The sequence below is a fragment of the Brassica napus genome, chromosome A9 (assembly GCF_020379485.1).
Source record: "Brassica napus cultivar Da-Ae chromosome A9, Da-Ae, whole genome shotgun sequence".
Classification (NCBI taxonomy): domain Eukaryota; kingdom Viridiplantae; phylum Streptophyta; class Magnoliopsida; order Brassicales; family Brassicaceae; genus Brassica; species Brassica napus.
Genome location: NC_063442.1, coordinates 13,436,725 through 13,463,708, shown reverse-complemented (window position 1 = coordinate 13,463,708; position 26,984 = coordinate 13,436,725). Strand labels below are relative to the sequence as shown.

General features: G+C 41.0%; 2 protein-coding genes and 1 pseudogene across 2 annotated transcripts; all 3 read left to right on the top strand.

Moving 5' to 3' along the window:
- Positions 1-3,083: 3,083 nt before the first annotated feature.
- Positions 3,084-5,000, top strand: LOC125578061 (serine/arginine repetitive matrix protein 1-like). The gene has a single exon (XM_048740347.1). The coding sequence runs from the start codon at positions 3,084-3,086 to the stop codon at positions 4,998-5,000; it is 1,917 nt and encodes a 638-aa protein (XP_048596304.1).
- A 5,629-nt stretch (positions 5,001-10,629) lies between these two features.
- LOC106428198 (berberine bridge enzyme-like 25) lies at positions 10,630-14,291 on the top strand. The gene is made up of 2 exons (XM_048740051.1): positions 10,630-11,224; positions 13,042-14,291. Exons 1-2 carry the CDS (start codon positions 10,722-10,724, stop codon positions 14,162-14,164), a joined length of 1,626 nt encoding a protein of 541 aa, XP_048596008.1. The 5' UTR covers positions 10,630-10,721; the 3' UTR covers positions 14,165-14,291.
- A 1,171-nt stretch (positions 14,292-15,462) lies between these two features.
- Positions 15,463-17,307, top strand: LOC125577924 (annotated as a pseudogene).
- Positions 17,308-26,984: the final 9,677 nt, after the last annotated feature.

Genomic DNA, 26,984 nt, shown 5'->3' with positions numbered 1-26,984 from the left:
GGTTCGAGTGGACTATTTACCAGTCGTCTTGTGTAACACACGTGGTTAGTGTTTATGTTTTATGCCACCACATATGTGTAAACATAAGATATTTTTTAATGTATTTTGAACCAATTCACTCTTCTATATAAAACTACTAGAGTAAACCCGCCCGCAAATAAACAAAAAAAATACATTATATAGAGTTCAGACATGGAACTCTCCCACAGAACATCAACCATACTCACCTGCGCCTAATACCAAAGATCACAGCACCAAAGACAGTGGCAGATTATAGACCGATAGCTTTGACTAACGTCTATTACAAGATTATTTCGAAAATCATCACGAGAAGGCTGCAACCGGTACTGGACTCCATCATCTCCGAAAATCAATCTGCTTTTGTGCCAAACAGAGTGATTACAGACAACAAAATGATAACACACGAAACTCTTCATTTTCTCAAGAGATCGGGAGCTACAAAACATTGCTCTATGGCTGTGAAAACAGACATGAGCAAGGCTTATGATAGGCTAGAGTGGAAATTTATTGAGGCGGTGCTCCGGAGATTTGGATTCCATGAGGTTTTCTGCGGTTGGATTATGAGTTGCATCACGACAGTGACATACTCTGTCTTATTCAACGGCGAGGTCCAAGGAATGATATACCCAACTCGAGGCATCCGGCAGGGAGACCCGCTGTCCCCTTACATCTTCATACTTTGTAGCGAGGTTTTATCGGGTTTATGCATGGAGGCGCAGCGAAGAGGTTCACTGGCAGGGGTTCGGGTCGCAAGAGCTAGTCCAAGAATAAATCACTTATTATTCGCTGATGACACGATGTTCTTTGCCAAAACGACCATCAGTAGTGTCAATGCACTAAAGGAAGTCCTGAAGAAATATGAAGCTGCATCTGGTCAAATGATCAACACAGAGAAATCTGCGATCACTTTCTCCAAAAAGGCGCCAGCTGAAGTGAGAGAAAGGGTTAAAGAATGCCTGGGTATTGCTAAGGAAGGGGGGGGTAGGAAAGTATCTAGGCTTGCCAGAGCACTTTGGGAGGAGGAAGAGAGATCTTTTCACCTCGATTGTGGATCGTATACGACAAAAAGCGGCAAGCTGGAGTACTCGTAAGCTCTCGGCCGGAGGAAAACTGACCATGTTGCAGTCAGTCCTGCTACCAATTCCCTCTTTCTCTATGATGGCTTTTAAACTGCCGAAAGGTCTCACCAATAGGATACAATCAGCCTTCACGAGATACTGGTGGGATGATAACCCGGAGACGCGGAAGATGTGCTGGATCGCTTGGTCGCGAGTTGCAAAACCAAAATCGGAAGGAGGGTTAGGAGTGAGAGACGTTGAGGCTTTCAATGATGCCCTACTAGCTAAGCAGGGGTGGCGGATTTTAATCAATCCAGACTGTCTACTTGCCAAAGTGATGACAGGAAAATATTGTACCACTTCCTCGTTCCTGGCTGTACCAGCTTCAAGCTCATGTTCACATGGATGGAGAAGCATCCTATGCGGAAGAGATCTCTTACTGCAGAACATGGGTAAAACCATAGGAAATGGAGAGAGTACAAAGATTTGGGAAGAACCGTGGATTTCACTGGATGTACCAACTAGACCGATTGGCCCGCCGAACCTCTCTTCAAAGGACCTAACAGTTTCACACTTGTTAACTCAACCAACAGGAGCTTGGGACCGAGATAAAGTGGATTTGCTGCTTCCCCATGAAGCTCATAAAATCCTTCTCCTTAAACCAAGTAGAACAGGAGGCCAAGATAAGCATTGCTGGTTAGCGACTAAAAGTGGTGAATACTCTACAAAGACAGGTTATCATACAGCCCTGAAGCAGTTACAGCCCGAACAGAGTCCACCCCCTCAACCGATGATATGTGACTGGATGGCAGACATTTGGTTGCTCCCCATCCCACCCAAGATAAAAGTTTTCCTATGGAAGATAGTACAGCGTGCGCTACCGTTGGGAGATACGCTAGCTTCAAGAGGTATCCCAGCAACGTGCCTCGCTTGCACTCATTGTGGAGATCGAGAGACGGCGAACCATCTGTTCTTCACATGTCCTTTTGCGAGACAGATTTGGAACCAAACCCCGATCCATAATGTGATGAACATAATTGATTCTGCAGATTTCCAAAGAGCCCTCAAAGACTCAAAGAAGGCCCGAAACCTTCCTCCCATAGGAATGAGAATGGGGTCTCTCTTTCCATGGATATGCTGGAACCTATGGATTGCTAGAAACCATAAGATATTTCAGAACAGGTGTTTTGAGGCGAAGGAGGTCCTCTCGAAAGCGATTGCGGACGCACTGGAATGGCAAACAGCTCAGGAACAGTCTATCACTGGTCTGGCCACTGAGCAGAACACAATTGTCCAAAGGCCTCCTCCCCAAATGAACCCAGATATCATCACGGTGAACACAGATGCAGCTTGGAAGGAATCAGAACAGAAAGCGGGGTTGGCTTGGCTGTTCTCGGATAACACAGGCAGGATACTGGCACGGGGAACCTCGCTCGAACTCTACGTCCCCTCCCCCTTAGTGGCAGAGGGCATGGCGTTAAGAGAAGCCTTACTCCATGCGCAAGCTCTTGGCTTCAACAAACTATGCATCAAATCAGACGCTCAGATCATCATCAGAGCTATCAATAGGAGAGACCCAATCAAGGAACTTTGCGGAATCCTACAGGATATCCTAAATTTGTCTTGTTACCTCTCTGTTTCCTCCTTCATTTTTATTTCTCGCAAAGACAATATGGCCGCTGATGCTCTTGCTAAGAGAGTATTAGTTGAAACAATCTATGTGTAATCTCCTTTCTTTTTAATGAAGTAGTCGTTCAAAAAAAAATAGATTTTGCTCACCTAATTCAGCATTTATTTTCACTGTTTACTACTCTTTCTCTTCCTGAAAAAAATGATTTTCTATAGTATTCACGCATCCTAAAAAAATAATTAATTTTTCAGCATTAAATACCGCTCCTTCACTTCACCTCTTGCTACAATCCAACTTCGTGACGGTTACCTCTTCTTCCTTTGAGATACTCGCTGACAACCTCACAACATCGGAGTTGTACCTAAAGCTTCCTGATGCAGAGACGCCTCTCATCCTCTGAAAAGGGGAAAGCCGTTGCGCTAGAGCACCTCCCTGCCCCTCGAAAAGCTAGAGTCAGGGTTATGGAACCTGACATCACTGCGTTGAAGCAGAAGCATTCTCTAACCATTATTGGTAGAGTCACAAACCCATCTGTCCAGAAGGTGTGGTCGCTTCTCCCGTTTTTTACAGAGCACTGGAAAGCGGATATTCCCCCGACGGGTTCTGACCTTGGCTTGGGAATGTTCCAATTCCAATTTGAACTCGAGTCGGATCTTCTTACGGTCCTGGAAAAGCAACCATACCACTTTGCTAGGTGGATGATTATCCTACAAAGGTGGGAACCAACCTGCTCACCGGAGTTTCCATCAATGATTCCGTTCTGGATCAAAATCCACGGAGTTCCGATCCACCTATGGACAGAAGAAACCATCCGCAGCATTGGAAAAGACATTGGAACGTTCGAAATTGCAGAGATCACTTCTACCTCCATCCGCATGCGAGTCCATGTCAATGGGAGACTTCCCCTCATCAAAAAATCCATCCTAGAGTATCCGAATGGTGATGAAGTTGCTGCAGTCCTAGTCTATGAGAGACTGGAGAGACACTGCTCGCAATGTGGAAGATTGGACCATGAGCTCCGTGATTGTCTGGAAGCTAAGGCACTAAAGAGAGCTCTACTTGCGAATCAAACCGATGAGCCAAAGAACAAGGAAGCTCAACACTTGGTGCCTAGGAGTGGAATTCGTGAGCCCAATCCCTCCACTGATAAAAGGTGGGAACATGCCCCTCGTAGACTGGACTATAGTCGGTCCCTTCAGAGTAGAAGCTCAACCCGATACTCCTCTCACAACCCAACACATGGAGCCATGTCTACCAGATACAGATCCCGTGACCCTCCCCGTGAGGGAGGTGAGTATCAGAAAAGATCCTGGAGACCAAAAGATAGCTTTGTAAGGGATTCCACAGCTCGGAAGGAAGACCTGCGAAGTCTCCTCAACAAAACAGAGTCTCGTAAACAGTTAGATACAGTTATTGGGGATTCCCAATCAGACCACTCCCACAAGTCTAGATATAATGAAGAGCACCGGGCTAGAGATGAGGAGCGACTCTCTCCAGCTACTTACATAACCCCAAGACAATCTACGCCAGCTTCACCAAGAAACGGGTCTCATCAGTTAGATAGGGGGATTCCCCTCCGAAAGGAAAATGAAAACCTACCCAAAGAAGCAGTGGATGCTGCAATGGGAGAAATAAGGAATTATATGACACAATATGCAAGTTGTGCAGACCCGATGGAGAGTGCAGCTCGTAAGGAAAGATTAAGGCAAGCAGAGGAGCGAGGCCAAGTTGAAGAATCTGCGATGCAGATGGTTAAAGCCTCTATGGCTCGGGAGAATGAAGGAACTACAGCTAGAACTTCTCAGGAACCAAGTTCCAATGAACGCTTACCTGCAACAGCACGGCTAGGTCCAATAGGTCAAGCTCAGGAGGAACAAGTAGTTACAAATATCCAATCTGAAGGAGGTCACACTGAGAGGCTGCCAATGGCAGCTAGGCTTGGACCAACTCTCGAGGGAACAAGCAACATTGATCTCCCTCCGACGCGGGAGGAACCTCGGAAGCAAAAAAGGAAACCTGGTAGGCCACCAGGCGGCAAAAAGATTGCTAGCCCTGCTCTGGCACCGGGATCGGGTTTGCGCAAAAGGAAGGTCACTCCTAAGCCCACCACCTCCCGGAGGAGAGTTACTGGAGAATCAGAGAGACCAAGGAAAGCGGCTCGAGCAAGCCACACTAGAGCCTCACAGCAGGACACTCCTTCGTCTACTGACAACATTCCGATAGTTAACTTGATACCACCGTCGGCCAGACGTAGGATGGATTTTCGGGCTCCATCCCACCTCGCTCCTTAACAATAACGAGCTGGAACTGTCAGGGGTTGGGGAATCCCCGGACAGTTCGTAGATTGGGAGAGGTATCAAAAAAGTTTAATCCGGATATCATCTTCCTAATGGAATCAAAAAATCCCGACAGCGTGGTGCTCAAAAAGCTGGAGCACTTGAGATATGACAATTACCACCTCGTTGCACCAACCGGGCACGGTGCTGGGGGGCTCGTTCTGCTCTGGAAACAGGGAATAAACATTCAAATTTTAGAATCCAGTGCAAATGTAATTGACACACATGTCGAGTTTGAAGGAAAGAAATTTTATGCTTCATTTGTACATGCTAGCACGGATAGAAGCCAGAGGAATTTGCTGTGGGATCAACTTGTAACAAAGTCGCTTATCCGAGAAGAGGCTTGGCTGGTTACAGGTGATCTCAACGACATATTGAGTAACGACGAAAAGGAAGGAGGGACGGAGCGACCAGAAGGGTCCTTTACTGATCTCCGTACTTTCTTTTCGGAGGGAGACCTGTTCGATCTGCAGCACTCGGGCGATCCACTATCTTGGCGAGGAAAGAGAGGAGATCACCTGGTCAGATGCAGATTGGACAGAACTATCGCTAATTCTCTTTGGGCCGAACGATTCTCCAAGGCCAGATGTCAATATCTAGAGGCGGATTTGACTTCAGATCATAAACCGCTAATAACCTTCTTTGACAATGGAGCAAGAAGACGGAGGGGACTGTTTAGATATGATCGCCGGCTATGCAAAGATGAGGCAGCCAAGAAAGTCATATCTGAGGCTTGGCAGGATTCCGGAAACCTTTCTGTCTTTGAAAAGCTATCGTCAGCACGGAGTGCTATATCTGCTTGGAGCCGGGCTCAGCAGAGGAACAGCCAAGAGGTGATTGAACAAAAGAAACGGGAACTGAATGCAGCACTGGCTAGTCCGGTCAACGACACTGTCTTGATCCAGGATATTTCGTCTAAGCTAAATGCGGCCTACCTAGCGGAAGAAGCTTTTTGGAAGCAACGCAGTAGACTGCTGTGGCTCAAGCTCGGAGATCGCAATACGGGTTTCTTTCATGCCACTACAAAGAACCGGAAAAGAGCAAACTCATTCTCGGTACTAGAAAAGGAAGATGGACAAATGGTTCACACTGAGGAAGAAATTGTAGAGACGATAGGGTCTTACTTCGAGAGTCTATTTGCCTCTTCTCCGGGTGAGAGGACAGACACAGTAAGCCGGGCACTGCAGAGGATAGTCACAGACGATGCAAATTCCAGGCTCATTGCCATTCCAGCTGCTGAGGAGATTCGTGAGGCAGCATTTTCAATCAATGCCGAAAAAGCCCCGGGCCCGGATGGTTTCTCAGCTGGATTTTTCCACACTCATTGGGATGATGTTGGACCGGACATTGTTAGAGAAGTGCAAGGCTTTTTCGCCGGGGGAGAACTCCCCGAGAGCATCAACGACACTCACATCCGTCTCATTCCAAAGATCACAAACCCGCAAAAAGTCTCAGATTACCGGCCTATTGCATTGTGCAATGTGTACTACAAGATCTATTCCAAGATTCTTACCCGGAGACTTCAGCCATTGATGGACTCACTCATCTCGGAGAATCAGTCGGCTTTTGTCCCGGGACGTGCTATTGGCGACAACGTTTTAATTACACATGAGGTTCTCCACTATCTCAAGACGTCGAAAGCGGAACAGAGATGTGCCATGGCCGTCAAGACTGACATGAGCAAGGCCTATGACAGGTTGGAATGGGAATTTATTTCGCTCGTGATGCTTCGGTTGGGATTCCACCAAAGGCTCGTTAACTGTGTAATGCAGTGTATCTCCTCAGTTACATACTCCTTCCTCATTAACGGCTTGCCTAGAGGGAAGGTAGTACCGAGTAGAGGTATCCGTCAAGGAGACCCTCTTTCTCCCTACATCTTTATCATGTGTAGTGAGGTCCTCTCGGGACTATGTAACAGAGCGCAAGAAGATGGCTCTCTCAAGGGATTGCAGGTGGCGAGGGCTAGCCCCCGGATAAACCACCTTCTTTTTGCTGACGACACTATGTTCTTCCTAGAAGCAAGTAGTGGAAACTGTACAGCTCTCAAGAGCATTTTACAGCAATATGAAGCAGCTTCGGGGCAGTCGATCAATAAGGATAAATCAGCCATTACCTTTGCGCGGAAAACCCCAGCGGCACTCAAGACCCTGATCAAAGGCGAACTCCAAATCACCAAGGAAGGAGGGACCGGGAAATATTTGGGCTTACCCGAACAGTTTGGCCGAAGAAAGAAAGATGTGTTTGCCTCGATCGTCGATCGGGTCAAGCAAAAGGCTCGCAGCTGGTCCAATAAGTACTTATCTTCAACAGGGAAATTGGTCATGATCCAAAGTGTGCTAACAGCGGTTCCTTCCTACTCCATGTCGTACTTTGAACTGCCAGTCTCGCTCTGCAATCGTCTGCAGTCTGCAGTGACGAGGTACTGGTGGGATAACAACGAAAGCACCCGGAAGATAGCATGGATTTCATGGGACTCGATGGCTAAACCGAAAGCAGCAGGAGGCTTGGGCTTCCGGGATTTTCAAAGCTATAATGTTGCATTACTAGCAAAAGTAGGCTGGCGCTTGTTACAAAATCCCAACTGCCTGCTTGGTAGAGTGCTCTTCGGAAAATATTGCCCTGAAAATAACATCCTTCTCGCCTCTGAAACCTCAGCTATGTCGCATGGATGGCGAAGTATTTTGAAGGGGAGGGACCTGTTGCTTAAGAACATGGGATGGCTAGTAGGCAATGGCCAGTCTATCTCGGTTTGGAGAGACCCATGGCTAAACCCCTGCCACAAAGAAAGCCCAATGGGACCAGTATGTGAATCTCTCTTGGAGCTCAAGGTTTCAGACCTGTTCCAGGCTGAATCATGTGACTGGGACCTCCAAAAAATTCAATTCTACCTCCCTGGGTATGAGGAAAAGATACAGAGGATAAGGACAAGTCAAACCGGGGTTCCGGATAAACTTATTTGGCTGGGAACGAAGACAGGAGAGTACTCGGTCAAGTCAGGTTATTTCTCTGAAGTAGACATTCTTGAGGCTGGAAATGCACTTGTAGCAGAAGATTCTATCAACTGGAATAAGAGCATCTGGAGACTCGATGTAGCTCCAAAAGTTAAGCTCTTCTCTTGGAAGCTGCTAAAAGGTGCTCTTCCTGTGGGCGAACGACTAGTTGAGCGTCATGTGCCGCTAGACCCGCGATGTAAGCGCTGTGGAGGCTCCGAATCTATAATTCATCTGTTTTTTCACTGTCCATATGCCCAAAAGGTGTGGAGTCTTGCGCCTTTCAAGGCCGAGGTGGAGAGCAGCGGAATGGTAGATTTGGCAGCAAATTGGGCGGCTATCTGCTCCAAAACTTGTCTCCCCCCCTCGGGGGTAGTCTCTGATACACTTGCTCTGTGGATCCTCTGGCACTTGTGGAAAGCGCGCAACAAATTTGTCTTTGAAGGCCATTCGGGATCGCCAGAGGACACCCTATCAACAGCAATATCTTTAGCAAAAGAATGGGACTCACAGCAGCGACAGGAGCAGAAGCCTTCTCACCCCCGAAGAAAGATGCCAGAAGCCCACCTCCCACCTGGTGCTGTGACCATCAGATCCGATGCAGCCTGGAACCCTCGAGGCACAGCGGCGGGCTTAGGCTGGGTTATCCACTCCCCTTCAGGTATTAGGACGTTCAAGTGTAGTACCTCTCAAGTGACTTCAGCTCCAATGGCGGAAGCTTTAGCTCTGCTCGAAGCTGTCAAAGCGGGAACTAGAGAAGAGCTGAAGGTGGTTTGTTTCGAGGCGGACTCGTCCCAACTAATAGATGCTTTAAACTCTGGAAGCTGCATACCTGAGCTCTATGGAATTCTTGCTGATATTATATCTTTTGCGTCTATTTTCGATTTTGTCTCCTTTGTCTGGATTTCTCGGGAGAGAAATGGTCAGGCTGATATGCTAGCAAAGTCTGCTTTATTAGCAGCTGAAACAATTGTAGTTGAGGGAACACTTATGGCCCCAACTAACTGATTTAAGTTTAATGAATTATGTGTTACAAAAAAAAAAAAAAAAAAAAAAAACTACTAAAAGTACCTTAAAATTTTAGAAAATCTATCATTTTGAAACAAAAAATAAATCTAGAAAATCATAATTTCAGGAACAGAGAGAGTATTACTTTGACTTTTTATTTTATTACTTAAAATCAAATATTTTCACAATTAAATTTTTATAAGAAAATATAAATTGTTTTACTCTGCTGTTAGTATTAATATAAAAAATATAAATTGTTTTAATCAAATTTTACTCAAATCACAAATTCAGTACAAAAAATATAAATTGTTTTAACCAGTACAAAAAATATAAATTGTTTTACCCAAATTGTTTTACTCAAATTTTTATAAGAAAGTATAAATTGTTTTAATCAGTACAAAAAATACACTTGACTTTAAAATTCCATGGTGGGCAGCTGCCCACCCTTACCTAACGTAGTGTAGCCTAGCCTCTGGGCATCCTTATCTCTTTTCCGTGAATTGAATCCTCTTTGTGGAAACCTCATCCTATTGTTTTTCTTTATTCTCAAGTATACTTCCTCTTTGACTGGTATCAGTTTTTTTCTTGTGGATTTAATGTTCTTATATAATTTTCTTTGCCTACATACTCTAATGAATACCCAGTGTTAAAAAAACAACTTAAAACGATTTGTTTTCGTTAGATCGTATATGTATAGAAGTGTAAGTTTGATTGATTTGCTTTGACGAATAAAATCATATTAACTTTGACAAACCAAAATTTAAATATAAATGTATTTTAACTAAATTTAGTTTATATATTTTCAAAACAATATTTATTAAAAATAACTTTATACAAATATTGTAAATATGTTAATTATAACTTCAACTAAAAAGCTGAAAAAAGCATTATCCAGGGACCCTCAAAAAGAGATTTATCCTGATCACAAGTTAAATTTAAACTATTGTTACATAATTACCAATGCTAAATGGATTTAGTTGTAATTAGGTCCGGTTCTAGGGTAGTGCTGGTGGAGCAAAAACACAAGGTCCAACAATTTTTCAAAAAATTTAGTTGGTTTTGGGACCCTAGTTTCAGAAAAAAGAGCCCAAAATTTTTAACAATTACTGGAAATTTTTTTTTTCCACCGGACCATTAGAAAGTTTGAGCCGGGACTTGTAATGAAGTGTAAATATGAACAATTTTTTTCATTGACAAAAAAAAACTGACATTCATTTCCATCTTGAAGCCTAATTGTGTTTTTTTGGCCTTTTTCTAGTAGTAGGCTGCAGGGATGGGAATTTCAGAACCACTCCATGCATTTTCTTGTATTCTGTTCTTAAGTCTGTATTTTCTTTTGTATACACAATAATGCCAATTTCTTCAACTTCCCTTCGAACTTTACAACGCGAGTTAACAAAGTTATGCAAAAGTGGGTCGTTTGATTGTCACGCCTGTTGTCACGTTGTTAAGATATTACTGAACTTAGTGTTTTTTTTGTCACATCATGTGACAAAATAGTCGTACTCGATGTAGACATAACCATTGAATTTGAATTTTGAAATAATTACACAATTTTTTTTGATAAAAATAATCACACAATTTGATCACAATCTTTCATATAAATTTCTTCCCTGACGAAAGAACACTCATAACATATTCCATCTTGTCCTCGCAGATTCTGCTTTTAGTTGCAGGGATGAGAGTTTCAAAATTAGCCCCTGCAGTTTCTTATATATCGTTTTTAGCCCTATATTTTTCTTTCTACACAGTAGCATCAACTTCTTCAAACTCCTTACAAGATGACTTCATCAATTGTCTCCACCAAAACACAAATGTCGATTTTCTACTGGACAAAACATTCTTCACTCCTGATAGGAACGCCTCGATGTTCATTGAAGTCCTTAACTCGACGGCTCAAAATCAACGATACTTGACCACATCAATGCCTAAACCAGATTTCATATTCAAACCGGCTCATGAATCTCACGTCCAAGCTTCCATCATATGTTCAAAGAAACTGGGAATTCATCACCGCGTTAGAAGCGGCGGTCACGATTTTGAAGGCTTGTCCTATGTTTCATATATAGAAACACCGTTTATAATTATTGATCTGTCGAAACTGAGACAGATCAATGTTGATATTGAAGACAATAGTGTTTGGGTTCAAGCTGGTTCTACAGTCGGTGAGCTTTACTACAGGTAAGTCTCGTTTTGTTTTAAACACAAATTTATTTATGTTTTTTTTTGTTACTGAATTTATTTATGTGTTTGCGTTTATATATTATGAAAATTTGCTATGCAAATATTATATTCCTGAATTACCGAAAAAGGTTTATCTACTACTTGTCTTACTCAAAACTTTGGATTATTGATTATTGGTTAATAATATCATCAAAACTCTTGTTCACCTCATTTTTTTTAAACGCGTAGCTCATGTTCTATTTCGATATTACACTGATAAACTAAAGGTTTGATTTCAGATCTGAATTTTTTTTAAAAAAAACTAGAAAATAGAGTAAAAAATATATAAACTAAAGAGTAATTCTTGGGTTTACCCCCTAAGGTGAACCTCTAGGTTCCAACCAATAGGATTTCATTATTTCAAATTCGATATCTTCTAAAAAAGGAAACAAAATATTGTCAAGTTATATTATGTTTTTAAAATAAAAAGGTAAAAAAAATAATAGTTACAAAAAAAAAAGATTTTTTTTTTTAAAATATTGTTAACGTCGTCAGCAAAACACTAAACCCTAAATCCTAATCCCTAAACCCTAAATCTTAATTCCTAAACCCTAAATCCGAAACCCTAAACCCTTGGGTAAATCCTAAACCCTTGGGTAAATCATAAACCCTTGAATAAATCATAAACTCTAAATCAAAAACACTAAACACAAAAATCCTAAACCCTTGAATGTTTTAGTGTTTAGTGTTTTTGATTTATCCAAGGGTTTAGGGTTTATCCAAGGGTTTAGGGTTTCGAATTTAGGGTTTAGGGATTAGGATTTAGGGTTTAGTTTTTTCCTGACGACGTTAAAAATATTTTTTGTAATTACTACAATTTTTTTTTTAATTTTTATCTTTTTATTTTAAAAACATAATATAACTTGACAATATTTTGTTTTCTTTTATAAAAGATATCAAATTTGAAATAACATAATCCTATTGGTTGGTGAACCTACAGGTTTACCCTAGAGAGTGAACCCAAGAATAAGGGCCTGACTGGTTCAAACGCAGTGGTTGCGGTTGCGGTTGCGGGAGTTTGTGGATGCGGGCGGTTGCGGTTTCTAGCGGTTTTAAGAGATTTGTACGACTGGTACTGCGGTTAAAAATTGGTGCGTTTGCGGGTGACTTATGACTGGTTAACTACCAAATGCGGTATCTGTCAAATAATAAATTAATAATATTTACATTTAATATACTTATAAAAATATCAAAAATTATAAAATTATAATCAATATAAAATTTATATTTAGAAAGTTATAATTTTAATTTTTGAAAATTTATTGAAAATGTTTTTATTATAAAATTTTATAATATTAATTAAAATATAATAGATATATTTTAATATTTTCATAATTTCAATTTTAAAATTTTTATTAAATATTTTTACTTTTGTATATATATTATTTAAAAAAAGCGAAAAAATTTTTTACCCTCCCGCAACCGCCCGCAACCGCAAACGCTAGTTGGAGCCAGCTTTTGAATTTATGAGATTCGGAGCGGTTTGAAACGGTTTAGAGCGATTTGAGTGATTGTTGCAAACCGCCGACAACCGCTACCAACCGCAAAAGCTGCGTTTGCGGGTGGTAGCGGGAAAACCAGTCACCCCCTAAGTCTAACTAAAACATAGGTTGAATTATGTTAATTTAACGTTTTTTTGAACGAGTTATTTTAACGTTTTCTAAATACTTAAAACTCTTATATATGTTTGACTTGACAATATGCAATGACAAAACGTAACCACACACAAGAGTAAACAATATTTGACTATAGAATCTTTTGTTTGTTAACTGTAGAATTTCAGAGAAGAGCAAGATTCATGGATGTCCTGCTGGTATATACCCGAGCTTAGGCATTGGTGGGCATATAACAGGCGGTGCATACGGTTCCTTGATGAGAAAGTATGGTCTTGCTGCTGATAATGTTCTAGACGCAAAGATAGTTGATGCTAACGGCAAGTTACTAGACAGAACCGCGATGGGAGAGGATATGTTTTGGGCGATTAGAGGAGGCGCAGGAGGGAGTTTCGGGATAATTTTGTCATGGAAGATCAAGCTTGTTCCAGTTCCTCAAACCCTAACTGTCTTCACGGTCACCAAAACACTAGACCAAGACCCAGGATTCAAGATTCTTTCAAAGTGGCAACAAGTTGCGGACAAGCTTGTTGAAGATCTCCTCCTACGCGTGTTCTTCACCATAGCTGGAAACAATGAAAACAAGACAGTGGCGATGTCATACATAGGTCAGTTTCTTGGCGAGAAAGGCAACTTGATGGAGGTTATGCACAAGGATTTTCCAGAACTAGGACTAACTCAGGAGGATTGTATAGAAGTGAACTGGATCGAATCCGTTATTTACAACTCTGGATTCCCGACAAGCACTCCTCCTCCTCCTGAAGTTTTGCTTCAAGCAAAGTCACCTATGGGAGAAGTTTACTTCAAAGCCAAATCCGATTTTGCTAAAGAACCTATTCCTATTTTAGGTCTTAAAGGGATGATCAAGAAGATTCTTGAAGAAGAAGCTGCGCTAATGGTATGGACTCCATACGGTGGAATGATGGATAAAATCCCTGAATCTGAGATCCCGTTTCCGCATAGAAGCGGAACCAGCTTCATGATTCTGTATTACAGGAGCTGGTCAGACACCGAGAAGAGACCAGACATGCGTATCAAATGGATCAGGGAGTTGTACAATTACATGACGCCTTATGTCTCAAGTAACCCAAGACAGGCATATGTGAACTACAGAGATCTAGACCTGGGACAGAACAGCAACAACTCAAAGACAAGCCTCAAACAAGCTCAAGTCTGGGGAGCAAAGTACTTCAAAGACAATTTCAACAGATTGGTGAAGATTAAAACAAAATCTGATCCAGAGAACTTCTTCCGACACGAACAAAGCATCCCATCTCTTTACTGAAGCTAAGCTGGTGATATAATACTCCCTCTGTTCCAACTTTTTAGTATTTTTACACATATTAATAAAACACGTTAAACTACCATAATAAAATGTATCATTTTCTGTAATTTTCAATTTTCGATAAAAAAAAAATTCAATAAAGTCAACTAATTTTTTTGAAAACACAAAAAATACGATTTTTTTCATAGAAAACACAAAAAATACATTTTTCTGAAACAATTTTTTTTCTTCTAAAAAGTCTATCATTAAAGAACGGAGGGAGTACTCTTTAAATAAGTATCATCATACAACAAGCTCGAATAAATGGAACAATGTTTCTTTTTCTTCCTTTATTTCAGACAATCTCGAAAAATCTCTTATACATTATTTAAGAAGTGATTATGACATACGTCATCAGCACATTTTTTCACTAAAAAGATAACACGGTTTAAAAAATTATGACATGGCATCACTTGATAGTGACATGTATAATTTCTTTTCATAAATGTTTAATTCAAGATTTATAAATAAGGTAATAATTAATAACTTATATATCAGCCATTAGTGTAAATTTATTTTAAAATTTTATTTTTTTCAATTTAAAAAAAATATAGTAATAATTGACTTTTTATTTATGTTTCTAAAAAGTTGTTATATATACACATATATATATTATTAAATTATTTGAAAGTGTGCCCTAAAAATATAAATCTAAAACAATACTAATCAAATATATTTTTAGTTGATATATAATGAGTTGACTAGAATTTTATTTAAATTTATCGGCTCATTAAGTAAATTAACATATTGATTTTTACCAATTTAACATATCTGAATGAAAATAAAATAAAACTGAAATTTATTAAAATATATATACATATATATATATATACACATATATGTTTAAATATAACTTATAAAACTAGTAGAAAATATACATATTTAAATAAATAGTCATTTCCTGTCTATGAATAATAGAAATCCAAATTAATGTTAAAGGTTGTGTCTTTTCACTATAAAAATGTATCTTTTCATTTTAAAAGTTTCATTATTTAAATAACATATTTATAAAAGTGTATAAATTTATATTTTCTTAATAATGTTCTTTTCATCTAAGAGTTGCATTGGTTAAATTTTTTTTTTTAAATGTACAAAAATGTGTCTTGTGGTCCTAAAAATTGCATTTGTTAAAAATAAGTTATCAAAATGTGTAAATATGTATATTTCTCAATGTCAAAAGTTGTAACTTTTCATCCTAAAAAAATGTCTTTTCATCTTAAAAATGACATTGCTTTAAAAAATATTGTCAAAATACATATAGTTATAGACTAAATTTTTGCAGATTGGGATCAAACAATAGAGCAGAGCTTCCTTAAAGAGAGAAATGGGAATTTCAAAACCATCCCCTGCATTTTCTTTTCTTTTGATTTTCGCCTTATATTTCTCATTCTACACCATAACACCAACAACTTCTTCAGCTTCCCTCCAAGATCAATTCATGTTTCTTTCCCACTCGAAAGTACGTTTTTCGCTCCTGCCAAAAACGTTTCCATGTTCAGCGAAGTCCTTCAGTCGACAGCTCAGAATCTCAGGTACTTGACAAAGTCCATGCCTAAACCGGGATTCATATTCAAACCGCTCCACGAGTCTCACGTCCAAGCTTCCATCATCTGTTCCAAGAAACTTGGAACTCATGTGCGCGTCAGAAGCGGCGGTCACGACTACGAAGGCTTGTCTTATGTCTCGGAGATCGAAAAACCTTTTATAGTGATGGACCTGTCCAAGCTGAGAAAAGTCAACATTAATATTAAAGACAGTGCTACGGTTACAGGTAAATAAAAAGACAGCAAATAAATTTTCGCTATTATAGAAAGATTACTAAGAAATTATCGCATCTAAAGAGCAGTTTATTCCGAAATTTAGTCAAAAATGGAATTGTGACGCTAGGATCTATCTTTTGACTGTATATTTGATCAAGAAACTTTTTTTGTTACCTGTAGGATTGCAGAGAAGAGCAGAGTACATGGTTTTCCGGCCGGTTTGTGCTCCAGTTTAGGAATAGGCGGGCACGTAACCGGCGGTGCATATGGTTCCATGATGAGGAAATACGGTCTCGGTGCAGATAACGTTCTAGACGCAAAGATCGTCGACGCCAACGGTAAAATACTCGACCGAAAAGCGATGGGCGAGGATACGTTTTGGGCGATTCGAGGAGGCGCTGGACGCAGTTTCGGGATAATTCTAGAATGGAAGATCAAGCTTGTTCCTGTTCCTAAGACGGTAACCGTCTTCACCGTCACCAAAACGTTACAACAAGACCCTGGAAACAAGATTCTTTCAAAGTGGCAAATGGTCGCGGACAAGCTTGTCGACAAGCTATTCATCCGGGTGATCTTCAACGTATCTGCAAACAACGGAAGCAAGACCGCCATGACGTCATATAACGCTGTGTTTCTTGGCAACAAAGGCATGTTGAAGAAAGTTATGAACAAGAGCTTTCCGAAGCTAGATCTAACGCCGAAAGATTGTACCGAAATGAGCTGGCTTGATTCCATTGTTTACATCTCTGGATTCGCGAGCCGCAGTCCTACCAAGGTATTGCTTCAAGGGAAATCTCCTTTCCCGAAGAACAACTTCAAAGCCAAATCCGATTTCATGAAGAAGCCTATTCCTGAGTCAGGGCTTAAAGGGATCTTCAAGAAGTTGCTTAAAGAAGATAATCCGATGATGATGTGGAATCCTTACGGAGGAATGATGGCGAAAATCCTTGAATCACAGATCCATTTTCCGCATAGGAAAGGAGTCATATTCAAGATTCAGTACGTAACGAATTGGCCTCAGTGACAGGAGAGCAAGCAGGCACATCAAATGGATCAGAGATCTCTACAGTTTCATGACTCCTTATGTCTCGGCGAATCCACGACAAGCCTACGTGAACTACCGTGATCTAGACCTTGGATAGAACAAAAAGGGCTGTAAGTCGACCATCAACCAAGCTCAAGTCTGGGGAGCTAGTTACTTCAAAGGAAATTTCGAAAGGTTGGTGAAGGTTAAAACAAAGGTTGATCCAAATAATTTCTTCAGACATGAACAGAGTATCCCGCCTATGCTGGTTCAAAACTGAAGCTCAAGAATATCAAATTAGAATAAACTATAAGAAATCAGACCCACTGGAGCTAGTTAGGTATGCAGAGGGAGAGTGCCAAGCTTGGTATAATACAAGAGATACTATACCGAATCTGCCAAATGTACAAACTAATGAAGAAACACAAGCCTTAAGTTTGAATAATATTTGTATTGTGGATGGTTCATGGACCTCCACAGCTAAGTTTAGTGGAATATGATGGGTTTGGAAGGATACATTGGGGAAGATACAGCTCATGGGGTCAAGGAACTTGCAGAGGAGGGAGACAGCTCTACACTCGGAACTGGAAGCGCTAAAGTGGGCAATGGAGAGTATGATTCAACACTCGACCTGTCAGAGGTTTGGGACGGACTGCAAAGATTTGATTGCAATGTTAGAGCAACCACAAGATTGATCCAACTTCTCAACTGAGCTGGAAATCATTCAAACTCTTCGGTTATGTTTTTCGGACTTCAACATCAGCTACTTTCCAAGGACGCAGAATGAGATTGCTGACTCTTTAGCTAGGAATGCACGTTCTTTTCATAGATCCTTATGTTTTATTGGTTGTTCTATTCCGGTCTGGCTCCCCAAACCACCTCAAGTTTGAGTAATAGAATAGCCGTTTGCCGTAAAAAATAAAATAAAATAAAGTTAAGGCAAGCATTTAGCACTTTGTTTTACCTAAAATTTGAAGCGTTGCTTCTTATGAGTCAGACAAGTTGTTTTTAATTAGTTCCCAGTTCCTTGATCAGCTTTACTGCACTAGAATCGTAATCGAAAGCTTGTTCTCGTTCTCAATTTGTTAAAGTTTGGTTCGAGTGGACTATCATTGTGTTACACACCAGTAGTCTTGTCTAACACATATCTTGGGCTTCAGTCCTTTACAATTTGGGCTTTTATATTCGTTTTGTACATCTCTTAGCGTAGTTAGTGTTTATGTTTTATACCGCCACATTTGTATAAAACATAAGATGTTTTATGTATTTTGAGCCAATTTACTCTTCTATATAAAACTATAATCAATAACAGAAAACATATTCGGTGTAAGCCCTTAATCAAATTGTTTGACTAAGGATTGGTTAATGTTTTTTAACAAGGAGATTTGGATTTCAAATCCAAGAAAAGGCGAATTTATGATCTTGAGCGTGGTGCAAGAGGTAATGTATTCAGTACTTTCTTCTTACCATTTTCCGATTTATTGTATTCACTTAGGTCTTTGTGACATTTATTTTAGGACTAAGGGCATGAGTGGTTTAAATACAGTTGTTAGAATTTGTGGATGCGAGTGGAACTAAATGTAAAATATTGAAGACTTCATAATTATTTTATTCGATTTTCTATTAAAATTAAACAAAATGTAAGATGTTTCTTTTGAATAAATTAAATATTAAACCGAAATGAGATTGTTGTTATGATTGAATGGAAATGCTAGAGACAAGGGGTTACACTTAGGGCTCACACGTCCCGAAAGTGACAAGGTATCTATCGAAATAGCAGAACCTGTCACTGGTAACCATTGTTACTAGTCGTATGTCGCTGCAATGGTCCACGCAAGTTGCAAGACATGATCAAGGCATAATCAAATGCGGCTCCCACCGGCTATTGTATATGTGTCATGGTTTTTGGCACCTTCTCACAAGTACCGTGTGGTCTCTAGACACGGCATCCCCAGTGGCGGATCAAGCAGTAATTTTTATCTAGGGCAGACATATACAACACTATTAAATATATTTATAAATTTCGATTATTAACCGGGACATTAGTAAAAATTTGTACACAAATACACTGATTTTAAAAGTCCATGGTTGGCAGCTGCCCACCCTTATGGCCTTACCTAACGTAGTGTAGCCCCTGGGTATCCTAATCTCTTTCTCGTGAATTGAATCCTCTTTGTGGAAACCTTATCCTGTTGCTTTTCTTTATTCTCGAGTATTGCTTCCTCTTTGACTAGTATCAGTTTTTTTTTTAATGGATTTGATGTTCTTATATAATTTTCTTTGCCTATATAGTGTAATGAATACCCAGTGTTAAGAAAAACAACTTAAAACGATTTGGTTCCATTAGACCGTATATGTATAGAAGTGTAAGTTAGATTTTTTGCTTTGACGAATAAAATCATGTTAACTTTGACAAACCAAAATTTAAATATAAATGTATTTTAACTAAATTTAGTTTTCTATATTTTCAAAAGAATATTTATTAAAAATAACTTTGAACAAATATTTTAAATATGTTAAAATTATAATTGGCGATATGAAGAGAAACGGCTATAGTTTCTTGCTTTTATCAACAAAAAATGAAAAATACTATTTATATCTCTCGTAAATAATCGGGTTAGGTTTAATGTATTTGGTAAAATTTAAGGTTCGGTTCCTATATATTCTAACATAAAATATACAAGAAGACTTCTAACCCCTAAATATACTATTTTCTACAAGACTTAAATATACTAGTTTAAAAACCCTAAACTCAAATAACTAACTAAATCATTTCATTAAACTTAAAATCAACTTTAAAAATGTTTAATATACACAAAACTAAAAACAGGTCAAATTTTAACTTTTCAAAAAAAAAAAGTTAAGCTTCTACTAATCTTAAAATACAAACACACTACAACATATGTTACCAAACTCTAAACCAAAAAATACCATGACACACTACATTCACTAATCTATGTTGGAAACAATTCAATTTTACCATATCTTAATTTCTATAATTTACAAATGTTTATAATTATATGATTTCAATTTTCTCCCATCAAAATATTATTTTAGAAAATTTACAAATTATTTTTAATATATATTATATGAGAAGATATCCAAGAAGTCTTACTTACAAAACTACAAAATATTTCGAGAGCTTATATTCGTAAAAATGCATATTAATTTTTTGTTTGGTCATAAATGATTGGTCAAAATTTCATTAGTGTTTTGAGTTAATTTTGCATCTGATTAAAATTGAAATATATTTTTGCATTTAAAATCAAGTTTTATGTCATTTTTGGCTGATTCCCAAGATGTATTCCATATCGTAAGAAACTAAATCATTTTAACCTAATTACCGAATCTTTTGACAATCCTGGGCACACCATCTTTGAATATAAACTTAAGTTAAATCTGAACTATTGTTACATAATTACCAATGTTAAGTGGATTTAATTTTAATGAGGTGTAAATATGAACAAATTACTTCATTGACAAAAAAAACAATTGACATTCATTTCCATCTTGAAGCCTAATTGACAAAAAAAACAATTGACATTTATTTTATAGCTACAGAAACCCATTTTAGTTTGTTAATTTTTTAATTAGTTAGTGAAATTATAACAAAAGGGTCCATGATAAACCCATTTTAAATACAAAAAGACACCAAAATTTATTTTAAGCTTCACCATTCTCAATTTTTCCATTGACAAAACCTAGTTTAACATTAAGGCCCATCTTTTTAATTTTTTTTTCTTTGAATACCACAAATTTCTTTTGCTTCAGTTTAAGGAAATGCAATACAAAAAGCTGAGAATTTTTTTAAAAGTCTCTATTTTATGTTTCGTCCACTGCTATTAATTTTTTGAAAAAATTGCCAAAACAGAACAAAAAAAAACATAATAGTTGTCCCTATGATATAAAACCATATTTGTCCATTTATTCTCCTTTTTACCTTTTTCATTTCTTAAATTTAATGAAATAAATAGTTTTATGAATCCAAAAAATATTTAAAATATAAAAAATTAATAAAATACCTATATACACAAACACATTTTTTTGGTTCAAAAAATTGATAAATAAAATTTTAAAATTACGTTCCACTAAAAGTAGAATTCGTCTTCTACGGAAAATAAGTTAGTAAAAAATGAATTTCAGAATAAACAAGTCCATCTACTTTTTTAGAATAAACAATCTAAAAATAATTAAAATTCTAAATATGGGTAATGTGAATTCTACTAATTGTAAAGATCGCTACTTTTCTTTTGAATGAAGTTTCTACTTTTTGAATTATTCTAAAATTCCGGGTATGTGAAATCTAAACTTAACACGAACATATACAAAAAGTAGAAATTGTAGTCAGAATTTTTATCATGGTTCTACCAGTGTAGAAGGTGCCTTTTACGGATAAAATAACAGTTTTTCCGAAAATTAAGGAAGTTTCAGTTAAAAATAGGGAAATTTGCCAATATGGAACTAAATCTCTAAAGTATTGTCCCCCTAGAACTAAATTAACTTTTCACACATTTGGACAGTGACTACCCTTTTTGTATATAAAAATTCATAAGATTTTTTTTACAAAGGAAAAAAATATGGAAAAATAGTTAACTTAATGTAGATAAGCATGTGCATGTGAGAAAAATATTTTTGACATCAAAAGATGTTTACATAATAATTTGAAAAATTGGCTAAATGTGCTAGTTAACCATATCTGCCATCTACGGCGGTTTAGAATACGTAATCTGAAAGAAACACAATGTTCTAAGGCATGTAGGCTGCATATTATAACGGAAACGTATACAACTAGTAAGGCAGAATATGAAGTTCACGATTTCCTCTATGCTCTATATTTCTGGTAGATTTAAAACACTAAACAATGTCATCTCATCAACCGCGCTAGAAAATAAAATCTAAATCCTTCCTTATTATAAACCACGCAAGAAAATACAATCTACAACATGTCTTTATATCTACTATAGTAGTATATAACATCCTATTTATTATTCTATTTTCTAAATTGGTAGAATGCAAGTTCTATAACGGTTAGTAAACTAAATCCGGAAATCTTGGTAAAAACGGTTATGAAATATTCTCTAAATCTTTTAAATATTTTGTTTTCCTTTTTTAATTGTTATTTTTCCTAAATTGTGGTCTTCTTCATCGTTGTCTCACGATTTCTTTTTTTTTTTTTTCTTCTTCTCTAATTTTTTCCTATCTAAACCATGGATTCACAAGAAGAGGTTGAATGGTGTGACAAAGAGAAGACCAATGGAAATGATGTGCGATTTTCTTTGGTGGATTTTGTGAAGGAGGGTCAACATTTTATTTCGAAAACGCTTTTGAAGGCAGCATTCGAAATATGTGCAATGAAACATAATTTCGACTATAAGTTTGTCAAGTCGGATAAAAAAATGTGGTACATTCGTTGCGCAGATGATTGTTGGGGTCAAAAATGGTTACGACGGAATTACCATCCGAAAATCCTCAGAGATCGTATTTCCGAAAGGGTTAAAGAAGGGATGTAATTTTTCGTCGAAATAAACTATACGAGGTTATTTCTACGAAGAAGCATTCTTTGGGATTCAAACCAAACGATCGTCCCGCTCGGTCGCTACGTAGCAACCGAGCTCAAGCCAAAGCTCGGTCGCTACGTAGCGACCGAGCAATCGTCCCGCTCGGTCGCTACGTAGCGACCGAGCTCGAGCCAAAGCTCGGTCGCTACGTAGCGACCGAGCGATCGTCCCGCTCGGTCGCTACGTAGCGACCGAGCTCAGCCAAGCTCGGTCGCTACGTAGCGACCGAGCGATCGTCCCGCTCGGTCGCTACATAGCGACCGAGCTCGAGCCAAAGCTCGGTCGCTACGTAGCGACCGAGCGATCGTCCCGCTCGGTCGCTACGTAGCGACCGAGCTCGAGCCAAAGCTCGGTCGCTACGTAGCGACCGAGCGATCGTCCCGCTCGGTCGCTACGTAGCGACCGAGCTCAGCCAAGCTCGGTCGCTACGTAGCGACCGAGCGATCGTCCCGCTCGGTCGCTACATAGCGACCGAGCTCGAGCCAAAGCTCGGTCGCTACGTAGCGACCGAGCGATCGTCCCGCTCGGTCGCTACGTAGCGACCGAGCTCGAGCCAAAGCTCGGTCGCTACGTAGCGACCGAGCGATCGTCCCGCTCGGTCGCTACGTAGCGACCGAGCTCAGCCAAGCTCGGTCGCTACGTAGCGACCGAGCGATCGTCCCGCTCGGTCGCTACGTAGCGACCGAGCTCAGCCAAGCTCGGTCGCTACGTAGCGACCGAGCGATCGTCCCGCTCGGTCGCTACGTAGCGACCGAGCTCGAGCCAAAGCTCGGTCGCTACGTAGCGACCGAGCGATCGTCCCGCTCGGTCGCTACGTAGCGACCGAGCTCAGCCAAGCTCGGTCGCTACGTAGCGACCGAGCGATCGTCCCGCTCGGTCGCTACGTAGCGACCGAGCTCGAGCCAAAAGCTCGGTCGCTACGTAGCGACCGAGCGATCGTCCCGCTCGGTCGCTACGTAGCGACCGAGCTCGAGCCAAAGCTCGGTCGCTACGTAGCGACCGAGCGATCGTCCCGCTCGGTCGCTACGTAGCGACCGAGCTCGAGCCAAAGCTCGGTCGCTACGTAGCGACCGAGCGATCGTCCCGCTCGGTCGCTACGTAGCGACCGAGCTCAAGCCGAAGCTCGGTCGCTACGTAGCGACCGAGCACTCGTTTCGCTCGGTCGCTACATAGCGACCGGGCTCGAGCCAAAGATCGGTCGCTGTGTAGCGATTGAACCTTTCCGAACATCGATACGACACCAGTCCTTGCATTCTCGTCAAACCTTCGAATGCTATCTCCCGAAGACCGTAGCAAGCTCAGTCTATGTTTCCCGCTATTCTAATTCATCGATCAAACTTCGCGGATTAGAAACCGCGGAAAACTCGTAGTAAACGTGTCGAGTCGGAAGACGGCCCAAAGGGACCTAAAACACGACTCGAGGCCCATCCTACGATTTTTCCTAACCAAAAGCCCGTGAACCACAGCATGGTTCGCGCTTGGCCCGCGAGGAAGGATAAATGTCAAGTTTCCGCGGATAAATACGGAAGTTTTGAAGATAATTGTGAAGATCGGGAAAAATGGAATATCTCCATTTTTATGCTATGACGGCTTAAGGGCAGAAGAGTAAAAGCGTAAACCGACCTTGGAGCTAGTATATAAGGAGTCCTAGGCGAGGAGCAGAGGAAGAACTTTTTCAGAGCAAACTTAGCACTTAGAGCGATTTAGGCAACTTTCCGTTTTTGTTATTTCGAGCTGCGACTCAATTAGGTTTAGCCGTCTTAGGGTTGCTAGAACTAGGAATCTCGCCGACAGCTCTCGAGCCCAGGCTTATACCTTGTTGTAACGCTCATACGCAGATTCGGAATAAGATCTATTTGCTCTCTTTTCGATTTCTTATTTTTATCGTTGTTATTCTCGTGTTCTGATTGCTTGACGTGTGGTAATTAACAGATATCCGGGTCCTCTGGGAAACTAGGGTTTTCTTAGTTTCCTTATTTAAACGGAAATCGACAGTGCGAATTTCGGTTCCCACAGTTTGGCGCTAGAAGGAGGGGGACTTACGGATCAATCTAACCCGCAAAAGCCACACACAGTCAGACATGTCAACCAACGACGCGGATAACGTGCAAACTCCCCTTAACGGAGGCAGCGGCACCGATCTCCACACTCCGGTAGCGGACGTATCTGCGGCCAACGCGCAAGCCAACGCCGCGACTCTCGAGGAGTTTAAAAAGATGTTCGCCACCTATGAAAAAAGGTCGGAAGAACAGGATAAGCTCGTGAATACCTTGACCAAACAGGTTGAAACCTTAACGGCAAGGACCCAAGCTATCCGTCCCCGCGGAACCACCAAAATCCGCGGGAAGAGGCTCGATTTCGCCACCCCACTCGATAGAGCAGGAGTCGCGCGGGAACGACCTTCCGGTCAAAACCCCAGCGAGAAGTCTCCCATCGAGAAGGGGAACTCTGAAAGTCTTCCGCTCCCTGCAAAGGACTCGGAGGATAACGAAGCCGAACACATTGACCTGGACCCTAGCGATGTCTCCAACGACAGCGACGAGGATGGCGACAGACATCCAAGAAGGACCAGAAGCCGATCCGCTCGGGAAGGCTCCCCGTTCGAAAAACCAATGACGGAAGAAGAAGAAGTCGCCTATTGGAACGAACAAGAGGAGCTGGCCGAAAGGCAAACCGAGCTCACTCGCAGTAAGCGCCGACAGGCTCGGAAATCCTCTGACGAGACATCGGATATCCGCGATCTTCGCGACTACATCACCAAGACTGCGGCAGAAGTGAGAGCCGTAAAGTCTCAAATCCATCATGCTACTAGTGCTGCCCCCGAGATCGATCGACTGCTGGAAGGAGCTCGAAAGACCCCCTTTACCAATCGCATTTCGGACATGAGGGTGTCCGATCCGGGAAAGATCAAAGTACCGAAGTACGATGGTACGGCCGATCCGAAAGCGCACCTTCAGGCTTTCCACATCGCGATGGGAAGAGCAAGACTGAAGGACGGCGAAAAGGATGCCGGCTATTGCCGCCTGTTCGTCGAAAATCTTGAAGGAGCAGCGCTCGAATGGTTCGCACGCCTTCGTCGCAACACCATCGGGAGTTTTCGACAGCTCGCATCGGAATTCCTCAAACAGTACTCTGTATTCATAGACAGGGAAACCTCCGATGTTGATCTCTGGAGTCTCTCCCAGAGGGAAGACGAACCCCTCCGCGAGTTTATCAGCCGATTCAAATTGATAATGTCCAGGGTCAGCGGGATAAGCGACAAAGTGGCCATCGACGCGCTGAGAAAGACGCTCTGGTACAAGTCGAAATTCAGAAAATGGATAACTCTCGACAAACCGCGAACGATCCAGGACGCCCTCCACAAAGCAACAGACTATATCATAGTGGAGGAAGAAACTAAAGTCTTATCGCAAAAACATAAGCCGGCAAGACCATCCTCGAAAGACGCAGATCCGAAGGGGAAAAAGAAGAACTCTCGTAACGACAAGTACGTCCATCACGAGGGGGAAGATCTCCAAGGGGCGCATAACTATGCGATCAGTTCGGATCAAGGCCGGACCACGGGCAACACATGGACTCGCAATCAAGGGTATGACGAGAACACCTTCTGCGAGTTCCACCAATCCCGAGGACACTCCACGACTAATTGCAAAGTCTTAGGAGCAAGACTGGCCGCGAAGCTGCTCGCTGGAGAGCTTTCGGAAGTAACTAGCGTCAAGGATCTCATCCTCGATTCTGATCGGCCTCCAAAGACGGACAGAAATCCGCCCGCCGAAAAATCTCCTCAACGAAACCAACCTGGGGATAAACGCGGTAGGAGGCCGGATGACAAAGGGAACGATAACAATCGTCGCAGAGTCAATATGATCATCGGAGGATCTCAATACTGCGGCGATACCGTGTCAGCCATCAAGGCTTACCAACGGAAGGCAGAATCAAGCGCAAAATGGCCTACATGGTCTCCTCCTCGAGACGGCCAAAATTGCTCGATCACCTTCACGGAGGAAGAAGCCGGCGGTATCGACCAACCTCACTGCGACCCTCTCGTCATAGATCTCGTCATACGAGATTTAGAAGTCGGAAGGGTACTCGTCGATACGGGAAGCACGGTCAACGTAATCTTCCGCGACACTCTCAATCGGATGAGTATCGAACTCGGAGAGGTAATTCCGACGCCAAAACCACTCACGGGTTTTTCAGGCGAAGTGTCGATGACTCTCGGGTCAATCCAATTGCCAGTCATGGCCAAGGAGATCACGAAAATCGTCGAATTCGCGGTAGTCGACCATCCCGCTATCTACAACGTGATCATGGGAACCCCATGGCTCAACGCCATGCAGGCAGTTCCGTCAACTTACCACCTGGGTCTCAAGTTCCCAACGCCGAGCGGAGTCGCGGCCATCTGGGGATGCCAAAAACAGTCGCGACTATGCTTCCTC

What these genes read in the sequence shown, in the direction of transcription:
- LOC125578061 (XM_048740347.1), top strand. Translation starts at nt 3,084, where the DNA reads ATGCAGAGACGCCTCTCATCCTCTGAAAAGGGGAAAGCCGTTGCGCTA.
- LOC106428198 (XM_048740051.1), top strand. Translation starts at nt 10,722, where the DNA reads ATGAGAGTTTCAAAATTAGCCCCTGCAGTTTCTTATATATCGTTTTTA. An exon ending in GTCGGTGAGCTTTACTACAG is followed by an intron (nt 11,225 to 13,041) that starts GTAAGTCTCGTT and finishes TGTTAACTGTAG; the next exon opens with AATTTCAGAGAAGAGCAAGA.